Source organism: Acomys minous (genome assembly GCF_964271855.1).
Source record: "Acomys minous genome assembly, chromosome: 15".
In the NCBI taxonomy this organism is placed as follows: Eukaryota; Metazoa; Chordata; class Mammalia; order Rodentia; family Muridae; genus Acomys; species Acomys minous.
In genome coordinates this window covers 7,311,724-7,325,000 of record NC_140497.1, presented here as the reverse complement: position 1 = coordinate 7,325,000, position 13,277 = coordinate 7,311,724, and the positions used below count along the sequence as shown (strand labels likewise).

General features: G+C 50.7%; 1 protein-coding gene across 20 annotated transcripts in view; it reads right to left on the bottom strand.

Moving 5' to 3' along the window:
* MCF2L (MCF.2 cell line derived transforming sequence like) overlaps positions 1-13,277 on the bottom strand; it is a 156,082-nt gene that overhangs the window by 21,371 nt on the left and 121,434 nt on the right. For all 20 annotated transcript variants that reach the window (XM_084759493.1, XM_084759494.1, XM_084759480.1 and 17 more), the window contains 6 exons: positions 10,289-10,408; positions 7,511-7,627; positions 6,836-6,985; positions 5,610-5,734; positions 3,795-3,909; positions 77-196 (listed from right to left, as the gene is read on the bottom strand). In XM_084759493.1, the coding sequence (XP_084615619.1) occupies positions 77-196; positions 3,795-3,909; positions 5,610-5,734; positions 6,836-6,985; positions 7,511-7,627; positions 10,289-10,408 (747 nt within the window). The remainder of the gene's footprint in view (positions 1-76; positions 197-3,794; positions 3,910-5,609; positions 5,735-6,835; positions 6,986-7,510; positions 7,628-10,288; positions 10,409-13,277) is intronic.

Sequence of the window (13,277 nt, the reverse complement as noted above, 5' to 3'; positions counted from 1 at the left end):
CTGTGCCCTCTGCATAGCTGGGTGATGCTGTGATGCTGTGAGCACTATTCCCCTTCCGCCCACGCCAAACTCTCACGCTGCACTTCTCCTCAAAGCTGGTCAAGTCCTTCAGGAGGTGCTGCACGTGTGCCAGGCTGTTGCCAACATCAGTGAAGGCAGCTATCTTCTGGGACATGGAATCCAAGGTGGTTTTGACCTGCAACAGAAGAAGGTGACCTTGGAACGTCTGTGCCTCACTCAGGAGTCCATGCCTGGAGGGGCAGGAGATGGTGACCCCAATAACAGCAAGATGATAAGAGCTATCCAGGCTCAGCTAAGCCACTCACACCTGTGAGAGCAGATCCTGGGAGGCTGAGGCAGGAGGATCATGTGGCTTTGACTCTACCTGGACTACATACTGAGTTCCAGGACAGTCAAAACTGTAAACAGACTGAGACTCAAAGAATATTCTGGTTTTGGTTTTTTTAAGACAGGGTTTCTCTGTGTAGTCTTGGCTATCCTAGAACTTGCTTTGTAAGCAGGCTGGCCTCAAACTCAGAGATCCGCCTGCCTCTGCGTCCTGAGAGCTGGGGTTAAAGTCATGCACCGCCAGCTAAAGAATATTTTTTTTAAATTATTATTTTTTTTAAAGAATATTTTTAAGTAGGTACTGCAGACTCTTACCCCAAGAGCCTAGAATAGAACTAAAATAAATTCAGAGTCACCAGTAGAAATAAATGATAAAGATATGATTAGAAATCAATCGGACTGAAAAGAGAAAAACATAAAACAAATTGCTGTTTCTTCAAGTGCCACAGTGTGATAACACAGCGGTCAGTGCTCTGTGCTGTGAGAAGATGCAAACTGTGAATAGCAGTGAGGAGGCAGGAGCCATCACTACAGATTCCACAGATGGGAAAAACAGAAGCAAATCTGGACGCTAATCTCACGTAACATGATATGGAGGACGAGACCACCTCCCGACAGCGTACCATCACATTTTGTGCAGCATGAAACAGCACTTTTCACAGCTGCAGACTTGCTAGGTAGGTAAGCTCATTCACCACTTAACCCCCACCAGAACACAGACAAACAGACACACAGACACACACACACACACACAGACACACACATACACACACACACAGACACACAGACACACACACACACATACACACACACATACACACACACACACGTGTGCACGCACATGCATCCACATGTACGTGCACACACATGCAAACGTGCACACATTCACACACATACACGTGCACATGTACACACACGCATGCATGCACACACATACCCCTCCAGGCCCACATAGGGTTCCAGGGTATCACCTCTAATGTTTACAGAAGAGTTGAGGGGCTAAATCTTGAGATGGCTCAGTCACTGACGAGCTGCCAAACAAGCATGCAGACCTGAGCTCACATCTCTAGCTCCCATATAAAATGCTGGGTGTGGCGGTTTGCATCACTCCCCACTTGCCGGCAGGGAGGGCAAGGGGAGGACCAGAGGACCCCTGAGCCAGTCTAGCTCGATCAGTGGGCTCCAGGTTCAGTCTCAGACAGGAAGGCACAGCATGAACAAGAGGGACACTGCCCCTGCCCTCTAGTCTCTGTGCTCATACACACAAGTGTGTATACGCATGTATACATACAGAAATTGACACTAATCTATACAACCTTCTCCAGAAATTGGAAGAGTGTTCTCTTTTGATTGATTCATTTCCCTCAAATAACATTATCCTGATACCAAACCAAGAGGGAGAGTAAAAAAGGAAAGAAAACTGCAGATCTACGTGTCCATGAATTAGTTGCAAAAATTAACAAACTATACATAGAAGTAACTACATTCCAGGAAATAATCACACTGCGTGACCAAGGCTTCGTTTCTGAGACTCAACGCAGATGTTGAATCCAAAAGTCTATTGCTAGAATTTGCAACAGATCAGAAGTCACAGAATTCATCAACGGAGGAAAAGAATCAGATCAATTGAACATCCACCCCGGATCTTAAAATATCTAAGAAGGATCACCTCTGAGAGACGCCCTGAGAGACGCCCTGAGAGACACCTCAGAGAGACACACTGCCAGCGTGGCAAGGAACTCCTGCAGAGACCTGACAGCCACCATGATGTATGGCTGAGGAACAGTGGGTGTGTTCCCAGTGTGCCCAAGGCAACCAGGTCACTTTCGCTGCCCTTATTCAAGTGAGGAAGCTGTGACCAGTGTTCATAGGGAGAAAGTAAAGAATGAAAAACAACCAAAAGGAAGGAATGTACCCGTCCTTCTCTGCACGGGGCATGGTCACCTACGTAAAAAACACTCTAAGAACTAACAAAAAGAAAAAAATAACACTATAGCTGGCAGGTGTGTTTGATAAGGCCACATGTATTTCTCTATGTAGCAACAGATACATGGATGTGCAGGATAAAAACAACACAATTTGTATTTTAAAAAATGAAATAGTTAAGCCAGGCATGGCAGTACATGCTTTCCCCAGCACTTGGGAGGCAGAGGCAGGCAGATTGATGTGAATTTGAGGCTAGCCTGGTCTACAAAGCAAGTCCAGGACAGCCAAGGCTAACACAGCGAAACCCTGTCTCAAAAAAAAAAAAAAAAAAAAAGGAGTTAAATATATGCCAAGAGGCAACTGAAACTGTATGCTGAAAACCATACAGTCTAGAAGTGAAGCTAAGAAAATCTAATGTGTGGTGACTCTCTTGTACTAAGAAGTGGGGTGTACTGTACTGGATGGTTTGTGTCAATTAGACACAGGCTAGAGTCGTCAGAAAGGAAGGAGCCACCATGAGATCCAGCTGTAGTGCACTTTCCACGGGGAGCAAGCCAGTGAGCAGCACCCTCCATGGCCTCTGCGTCAGCTCCTGCCTCCAGGTTCCTGCCCTGCTTGACTTCCTGTCCTGACTTCCTCCACTGATGGACTGTGATCTGGAAGTGTCCCCAAGGACTGGAAACATGGGGAGAGCAGAGAGGGGTTCCGCTGTGACGGGTGTCCTGTGCCCACAGCTTCACTGTCAGGCTAGGCTGTGACACTGAGCTATGGTTTGTCACTGCTCAGGGAACTGGCCAACACTATCAGGATCATTCTGTGTGACAACAAGCAAATCTAGAATTATTTTTGAATAGAAAATGTGGTTTAAAATGCTACCTGGAGGCTGAGGTGGCTCCGTAGCTAAGAGCGTTCTGAGTGAGTGACTGGAGTCAAGTCTCCAGCACTCACACAAAAAGTTGAATATGGCTGAATGTGCCTGAAATCTCAGCACTGGGGCCATGGGGGTAGAAACAGCGCCAGATGGTCTAGACCAACTAGCAAGCTTCCCGTTCAGTAAGAGACCCTTGTCTTCAGGCAGTGAGATCAAGTGATAGAGTAAGGCATCAACTTCCTGCTTTAGCCTACACGTGCATACATACGGATGCGTGTGCTTACATACTCTCACACACACAACCCTCCCACACATACATGTAAATATTTTAAATGTCTCCTGCTCTGAAAAGCCTTTCTCAGTTTCACGTGAGTTAGACCAGCGGTTCTCAACCTCTCCAGTGTTGTGCCCCTTTCACACAGTCCTCATGTGTGGGGACCTCCAAGCATGGAATTACTTCCATCACTACTTCATAACTGTCATTTTGTTACTGCTATGAGCGGCAATGTAAATATCTGATATGCAGGATGGCCTCAGGTGACCCCTAAGGGGGTTGTGACCCATGGGCTGAGAGCCACTGAGTTAGACCCATGGCAGGCAGACCCACTGCCCTCAACAGCATCCCATGGCCCACAGGTCAGCCACTCACCTCCCGGAAGCCTTGCTCAAAGTGCCGCAGCTGCAGGCACTGTTCCAGCTTCTGCTGATGCTTTGCCCAGAACTCGTCAAAGGCAGCCTCGGTTTCATTCAGCTGGGCCAGGAGCCTGAGAAAGAGAGGCAGGGGCCACAGGAGTGAAGAAGGCTGTGCTGCCCAGGGTGCACAGGGGTCTCCCCTGCCAAGCTTTCCTGGCGTCACGTGCTGACTCCTGCAGTTCTCAGGGTTCTGAGGGACATGAGGGAGATGCACTTTAGTGCCACATGGACACAGCAGAGCCGCGCGCGCGCGCGCGCGTGTGTGTGTGTGTGTGTGTGTGTGTGTGTGTGTGTGAGAGAGAGAGAGAGAGAGAGAGAGAGAGAGAGAGAGATCAGGGGTTGGCACCAGGAGTCTTGTTAAGTTGCTCTCCATCTTGTTATTAGAGACACGGTCTCTCACTGAACCGGAAGTTTGCCAACGCTGCAGAAATGGCTGGCCAGTCAGCTCCAGGAACCTGCCTGTCTCCACCTCCACAGTACTGGGATTGCAAATATGAGCCACTACGCACAGGCATCTTAAACTGGGGATCCTAATTGAGGTTTTCATTCCTGCTTGGCAAGCACGATCACCTGTTCCATCTCTCTAGTCCCAAAATTTTAATTTTTGAGAGGCCATTGGTTTATTGTTAACAACCCTGGGCCAGGGTGAAGAGCAGTGGGCTGCCAAGGTCTAGGGCTGGTGCGCACATCCTAGGGACTCTAAACAGAGCCACCAGCATCCCTGGTCTTGTCCCTTTACCTGGTCCTGGAGGGGCTGATACATTCCCCAGGGGAAGGCTGGTAGATCTCCTGCTGGTGAGCCTCGGTCCCTACAGTGTGCCCTTCCCATGCTCCCCACACAGCATGTCTGCCATGCACACAGCATGTCTGCCCTGCACACAGCATGTCTGCCCTGCACACAGCATGTCTGCCCTGCACACAGCATGTCTGCCCTGCACACAGCATGTCTGCTCTGCACACAGCATGTCTGCCCTGCACACAGCATGTCTGCCCTGCACACAGCATGTCTGCCCTGCACACAGCATGTCTGCTCTGCACACAGCATGTCTGCTCTGCACACAGCATGTCTGCTCTGCACACAGCATGTCTGCTCCCCACACAGCATGTCTGCTCCCCACACAGCATGTCTGCTCTGCACACAGCATGTCTGCTCTGCACACAGCATGTCTGCTCTGCACACAGCCCCAGCAGGCGTGGAGAGAACCATGTAGAAGCCGAGAGCCAGGAGTCTAGCTGCCTATCTCTGGACTTGCGGACAATATTCCACCCATCCGGGTGCTCCAACACTGTCCTGTAGGTGGGAATGGCACCCATCGGGCCTGCAGCATGGTGAGGATAGGATGTCAGGAGGCAGATATGGCTCTCAAGACGCCAAAGCAGCAGGGAGCAGACTCTGTCCTGTGCTGTTATAACCGTGGAGAACCAGCGGGAAATACGACAGTACCCTTTGCTGTGACAGTAAAATGCATGCCTAAAACCACAAGGCTGGAGCACAGGCGCCCTGAGGTGTTCTCCTACCTACAAGGACTCACTGGGGATGTGGGGCTATGCAGATCTAAGGGTCTCCGCTATTGTTGCTTGTACAACATTTCCTGTCTGTTTTTGAGTCCCCCGCCCCCTCTTCCGTATGGGAGACTGGCCAGAGGGCTACCTGCTGGGATCCATTGTAATCGCCTTGGCCAGTTGTCTTGTGTTGTCACGGTGGCTGTGTATCTGGGGAAGTCTTGCACCTTAGCCAGAGCAAGGTAGGGCAGGAGGGCGCAGGCCTTACCTCTGCACGGTGGCCTGATTGTCCAGCTGGTCCTGGTTCACACTTTGGGCAGTGCTCTCGGCCAGTGGCTCCCTGAGGCTCTCAAGGATGCTGTCCCCCTCCTTCAGCGCCAGCTGCAGATCCTCCTGCAGAGGGAGTGCACACAGAGCTTGTATTGCAGCCAGCTGGCTGGGCTCAGGGCTCAACACTGAGGAGGTGGGGCCAGCACGGAATGGGAGCACTGTGGGTGCAAACTGTATAACCATGCAGTGCGCTTAAAACTGTCACGGCCAGGGTGTACCTATAGAAAATTCTCAAAGAATTAATTTAAAATATTTAAAATATTATATATAATATTATGTGTTATATTTATTTTAAATGTATATATAAGCAAGGAGGGTGCTGCTTGTTTGTGACGAAGGTAAGGTTACAGGTTGCTCAGGGCATGGGGATAAGGTCAAAAAGTAACTGGAAACCAGACTTTCTAGCATCCCTCTTCTGTAGTTGGCCTTGTTGTGCAGGCAAAAGGCCATTTCTACAGAGTGAGTGACATGCCTCGCAGAGGTGGGGCACCATCCTCAGGACACACAGCAGCTTACAGCCACCCAGACTCTGCTGTCTCAAAGCCGTCAGTGGCGTGGATGTCCACAGCAAGTGATGTGGAACCTTTACCCTAGACAGCCATGTGAGCTTGAAGCACAACAATGTTTTTTGTTTTTGTTTTTCAAGTCAGGGTTTCTCTGTGTAGTCCTGGCTGTCCTGGACTAACTTTGTAGACCAGTCTGGCTTCGAACTCACAGCGATCTGCCTGTCTCTGCCTCCCGAGTGCTGGGATTAAAGGCGTGTGCCACCATTGCCCGGCTCACAATGGTGTTTTATGCAGCAAATTCAACCATAACTTCACCAGTCACTGGCGGGAGGAACCAGGGCAGAGGGGCCCTGCCTGGTTATACTGGAGCTGCCCTGCACCCCACACAGGGCACACCCACCCAGCTCTGGTCTTGGCTTTCACGGACTGAGGCCCCTCAGGTTTTCTGGGCTGAGGGGTGCCACCCACGGACGCACAAGTTAGCTAACAGGACTCGTGTGTGGAGCCTTGAAAATGGTTATGGTCAGCTCTCAGGATCCTATCAAGCGTCTCAGAGTCCTGCTTTCTTCTAGCCCTGCCATGTGGAAATTCACCTGACATCTTATGTCTGGGATCAAATTGCCCTGCTGCGAGCTCAGTCCCAGAGAACCGTACTCACCTTCGCTTTAGCCTTCTTCTCTGTGTGTACGCTGAGCACCAAGCTGGTGGACTGGACGTCATTAGGCAGCTCTGTTTCGGCCAGCTCGGTCCCGAAGGCCTGCAGCATCTGGGCTGTCTGTTTCACCATCAGGGCGAAGCTTTCAATTGCCTTGGGAGGAGGGAGAACAGCGTCACAGAGTCCTGCACGCGGCCTGCAGCCCTGAAAGCTGACACCATGACTGCTGTTGCAAAGGAGAGAGTGGCCCCCAAGCACACACGTGTGCCAGCAAATACCTTCCTGTGAGCGTGTCAACGTCACTCTTCTTCAGAAATGTACCAGACAGGCTTTGCAAATGTCCCTGTCACCAAGGGTCATTCTATGCTCAGGGTCTCTGCCCCCACCCCCTTGCTAGGAGGCTCACGAGTGTTGAGACCACATCAACATAGAGCTTTGTAGGTTTTTATTTTATTTTTTCTTTTTCTTCTCCAAGCTCGGAGAAAGCCACACCCAGGCTTATTACTCATGCTATTTCTTTACAGTGACTAAGGCCCACTGAGACCATCTCCTCATTCTTGGGGAAGAAACTTCAGTGAGCATATTTTTTAAAAGGCAATGTTGTCATGTGAAAACAATTCTGCTGGGCTAACTATGAACTAATGAGAACATGGCTACATAGCACCCAGGCTCACTCACTGTGCGATGGCACAGCCACCTGGAGTGGCAGTAGTCCAGGGTCCCCCCGAGGTCCTCGGTCAGCTGTGACTTATCAATGTAGCCATGGAGTTCTGGCACTGAGCTTAGCATCATGACCTATGAGAGAGAGAGAGAGGGGGGATCGTCATCAGCCATCTTGCCCTGGACTCCACTGTGCCTCTGGCTTCTGACTTGAGGGTCCAGCTCCATCCTCTGGTCGATGGATCCCACACTGTTTCTGGCTTCCTTGTCTATATGAGTCAAATTATGATGGATGTCACTGGCAGATGGTGAGGACCCAGTGAGGCCACTGGACATGAACAAGCCCTGCAAAGGGTGCCTGGCCTGTCACATATACCAATGGGTGGCAGTAGCTTCTCCGTCAAGGAGCTCAGCATGCCAAGGGAATAAAGCTTTGCTTCCAAAGAAAGCAGTTTATGCATGCTTCTGCTGAGCATGCCACAAACATCATTTTAGATACTGACAGGATCAATTTAGAAGCAGCCCCTGGCTCCCACCTCATCAGACTGACTGACAATGCCAAAGAGGTTCTACTTTGTGTGGTCACAGCGGCCAGTCTAGCTCTCAGTTTCATTTTTCTTTTGCCATTTTTGAGGCTATTCTACTCACTTAGATGGAAACCCAGACTTTGCTTTGTAGGCTGCCTGGCAGACACTACAGAATAAACTCTCAAAGGCTCAGCGCAGGGGTTATTTGATACCGTGACATATATTATTCAACACTGAGTCAGTTTAAAGTGGGGGCTCTCTACTGGGGGTGTCTGGAGACAACCTGGACTGTTACAACAGAGAAAACGCTCTGGTGACTGCTGGGCAGAAGTCAGGGCTGCTGGGAGCCTCGCCACCTAGCAAGGAAGCATTCTCACTGCTGAGAACAGCACAGATGCTAAGTCCGGACTAAAGCACAACTGCCGGATGAAAAAGCATCAGAGTCTCAGTTCGAGCTGGAAAGATTTCCCACTGAGCTGCTCCATTTTCTCTTGGTTCTTCTCACAGACTTATCCACATGCTGCCAAATAACCTTGGCTCATGGCCAGGGAGCCAGAGATGGATTGGGTAACTCAAAGCACCTGCTGCCTCCATCCTTAACCTTAGTGCTGGTGTGTACGTGTACGTGTACGTGTGTGTGTGTGTGTGTGTGTGTGTGTGTGTGTGTGTGTGTGAAAGGGAGAGAGAGAGAGAGAGAGAGAGAGAGAGAGAGAGAGAGAGAGAGAGTGCATATGTTATACATTTCCCACCACAACAGAGAAGGTGAGGAGCCCAAGGATGCGCCTCCTCTTGCCCTGAGGTCAGTACAGTGGAAAAGGTGTCAGATATCTTCTAAAAGCCAAAGCCAAATCCTTCAAGAATTCTAGAATTTATCCAGGATTGGTCTGTGAACTTGCAGGTGATGGAACAGTTTCTGTAAGCTTGTGTTTGACCCCATTAACATACTACTACGGTATAGTTTTACAGAAGAGACCGTACATTGCTGTGGATGGCCCCAGCCTTATTTCCCCATGATGCTCGGTGGTCCAGAAAGCTGCTGTCAGTGTGGCTTACTTGTGAAGGTGGGAAAAGGCCAGGCACGTTCTTGTCATCTGACCACAGGAGGGAGGACACAGTATTACTACAGATATCCATGGGGCGCGGGGGCAAGAGCTATGGCCATGTCTCCTGTTCTAGTTTTGGGGCTGGGATTTGAACCTCTGGCTGGGTGAGTGAGAGGTGCCATGAGGTGATGGGTACAGGGTCCTCCTACAGTATCATCCTGGGGCCAGCTATCCTCAGATCTACAAAGCATGACTCTGAGTCACAGTTACCCCCTGAGGACCTGGGCGACGATGGGCGCTTTTCTCTAGTCATTACTCTGAAGGGCAGAAGCGGGTAGTGAAGCCACGCTCCACTGTTCCTATTTGCTGAGAGGGGCTTTCGCCTGTTAAGCAGAGGACAGAGAGCAGTCATGAGGGGTGGGCGGTGGCTATAGACAGCTGGGAGGAGAGGCTATCTGTCACCGAAGACTGAGACACAGCAGGCAGCACTGTGGACAGCAACCAGGCCAGATTCTTCCATCTCCAAAAGTGTTCTGGGTGGCCCTGCTGGGGATTCCCACAGCCCGGCAATGACCCCTGTGCTCCTGTTGTCTTTGTGAAAAAGAAACGGACTCATAGGATCACTCCTTGGTAGCTCCTGGGTGCCACGGAGGCCACAGCCAGGCCTCGCTGGCCTGTAGGATGCGTGAGTGTTTTCAGGAACTTTACAGAGTCTTGGTTGTAGAGGGCAAGTAGAGTAACATTAGGGTCCTTTCTTGGTGGATAATAGGAGGGGACTGACCCATGCAGGTTGGGGACAGCAGAGAAGGTAGGGCCTACTCTGCTGGGTTGTTCCTGGCTGGGGCCCAGCGCATGCCTGGCTGGCAGCTAAGGTTCCTTCTGTGGACTCAGGAGATACCCATGTCCTCTTCATCAGCCCTCATTTTCCCTGGGACCTTCGGGGTGTGTCCCCTCACTGTGAGCTGGCACTTACAGTCCCGTGACTTACAGTATTCTGATGGAGCTGTCCACTGGGAGCTGTCCACTAGCTGGGCTGTGGCATGGCTCAAAAGAAGGGGGAATCATAGACCTCCCACAGCCGGAACTCAGAGGGAGCGTAGCTTCCAACTGTATCTTGTGGGATTTTATTTACGGCCACAGAATGGAGCTCACTCCTTGAGAGTTTACCATGCGCCAAGAATGCACTTAAGCTTGGTTTTGCTGACACAGCTCAAGGGAGTCCTCACCGGCACTTTCATCTTAAAGTCATCTCTGTTGAACTTGAAGGCGATGTCCGAGAGAGTCCTCTGGAAAAAGCCCGTGGGCCGGAGAACAAGGACGAGCTGCAGGTTTGCTGGAAAGGATGCCTGCAAGACAGAAGAAGGGCCTGGAACATTTGCTTTGCATACCCTGGGCTATGCAACCGACCTGCTGCTGCAGCTGACGGAGGCTTCTGCACGGCTGCTGCTTAAAACCTAAAGCTGAGAGCATACTATAATTGTTGGGGCTAAGTGATGCTTTACTCTCACTGTGGAGTTCTCAATCCCAATACTCAGAATGGACTCACTCAGAGCCAGGGGCTTCCCACAGCTAAGGCACCAAGAGAGTGTAAGTTTCTGTTGTTCAAGCCAGCCTGTTTATGGAAGCTTGTCACTTCAGCCACAGGGCACTAATGGACTTGTAAGGAAAAAGAAGCGAGAAGACATGTTTGTGTAGCCCCCAAAACCAAGACCAACTCCCTCGGCATGTGCACACATGTGCGTGCCCTTAAATGGTTAGCTCCATGTGTTCCTCTGTCTGTTGTGGAGTGTTGACCTTAAGTAAGTCAGTGTCTCTGTTTTCCTATCAGCAAAATAGGAAATGAAGCCACTGCCTGCCTCATTACTCATTTTGGGTGAGAGAGAGAGAGCAAGTCCAGGTCATGTGGCATAACACTGATGTCTATCCACAGCCGACCTCCCACCCAGGACAGTGAGCATCAGTGTCCGTCACTGTGGCTGGCCTCCCGTCCAGGAGACTGGACACTGGCCTTGCCATGGAAGGAAAGGTTCTTCTGCTGAACATGTGCCCTTGGTTCTCACAGGGACTTCAATGTGGTGCTGTTCCTGTCACCTGCCATGTCACCCTTTTCAGTCAAGGCATGCTGAGACACAGGCGCCTGGCCAGGGGTCTTTCTGAGGGGCTATGGAAGCAGGGTGCTGGGACCCGCTGAGGGCCCTGCTGAAGACAGCACTCTTCAATTCATACTCCTTTCCTGATGACCTGGCTTCCCCCTGCCATGCCATGGCAAGGATGCTGGTGCCTGCCTCTGTCCACAGCCAATGCCAGTGTCATGCTGCCCCTGACGCCCTGAGAGAGGGTAAGTACTCAGACCAAGGACAGACATAGCCCTGCAATGGCAGAAGCTGAGGGCAGATTCTGGGCTGCTTAACACAAAGGCTTCCAGCTTTGTCCTCGAGGTGAAATTGGACACCACTATTTAAGGAGACACTGTCAGGGCATGCAGCTTTCCTCGAGGTGACGATGAGTCACACTTCCCTAAGATTCAATTAGCTTTGTCACCCTGATCCACTCCTCCCAGAAGACTGACTCTGTAGGATAAGGTGATGCTGAACCCCCAAAGATAAACAGCACCGCACACCCCTAACAGGTATAAGACCCCTGGGGTGAGGTGCCCTGGCCACTGGCCAGCAGTGACCTCCACAGTCACTTGCCGCTACCATCTCTTCTTTTTATCTGCTTAGGTCATGTTAAGCTATTGAATTTTCAGAGTAAGTAGCTGTATAAAAATTAAAATAAATGCAAGCCATGTGGGGAGGCCTTAGTGATGTGCACAAATGGCTACGGAGTGTAAACAGCAGCAAAGCAAGTGTCCCCAGCTCTAGAATCAGCTGTCTGTGTTTAAAGCTGGGCAAAGTCTAAAATAAAACCTTCCTTTCTAGACCACAGAAGTGGACAGGGGAGAATTTGAATTGATATTTTGTAAAATACTCAATAATTGTGAATTGTAAAATGGCAGTATGTTTCTAACATAGAATGTCACATATTTTCTGTGTGGCACATGAGGTAGTGTCCAAGTCTTTCTCAAAGTTCAGAGCTACGTGTACCCAACCTGTATCCTGTACTTAGAAAAGCAGCTGACACCAGGCCAACCTCTCTTGTCTGACAGCATCCAACAAACAAAAGTTACTATGAAAATATCATCTGTATCTCAGAGTTAACCAGCCAGAAACCCCCGGGTCTGAGGTATTCTACAGACACTCGCCTCAGGTGCATGAACGAGACCAGCACTAATAAATCACGGCCTCGGGGGATGGAGATGCCAGGGTGGAGCCGCACCATCACCAGCTGTGCCTGCCACAGGCAGCATGCAACATGTTCTCTCAGGCTTGCCATCAGTTAGACCCAGGGGACCAGACACACGTGGGCTCTGCTACACACATTTGAGAGACGCTGCGCCAGAACCATTAGGAAAATGGGACGATATGAAACTGTCAGAGAAGCAGGTGTCTCTACTGTCCTCAGCTCACCTCACACAGGTGCTGGCACCTGTTCTTTCTGCTCAGCAGAAGCTCCAGCTGGCTCTTGTCACATCTTCCCTATAGGGGGCAACATGACTACAAAGCTCACCCTGGGAGCTAAAAGGCATTGTACACGCTCCTCAGTTTGTAACCTCTCTTTCTTACAGGGATGATGGCGTCCACACCTGCCTCCCAGGCAGAGAACAGTCACCCTATCGTTGCTGGGCTGACACAGCTGCGAAGATGTGCATGCAGGGTGAGTGGGAAGGAGGAGGTGCAGGTGGGACCCAGCAACACCTGCCCCAAGGCCATATGAGGAAACACCCACAAAACAGTGCCCAGTTCACTCTCAGCTCAGATAAGAGTCCAAGGGTCCATGTGGCCGCAAACACCAGAGGGAGAGTGTTGAGGAACACACCAGCCCCAGACACTGCCACAGATGGCATGACGTGCTCGGCACAAACACAAGCACCATCTTCTAGTGGAGAAGTCAGGAAGCTGACCTGATGGGACACATGGCTGCCCGGTACCCACTACAGAGGTTCCTGCTGTGGTGACTAGCTGAAGCTAGAGGCTAGAAAACCAAATCGAGGGTTTCTGCAAAGCTCCTGGCTTCCGTCCTTCACAAGCATCAGCATCACAAGACCTAAAGGGAAACCTAATCTGACCAATGAGATGGCAGAACTGGGTGTTGCCCTCACTGGCCCTGACCTTG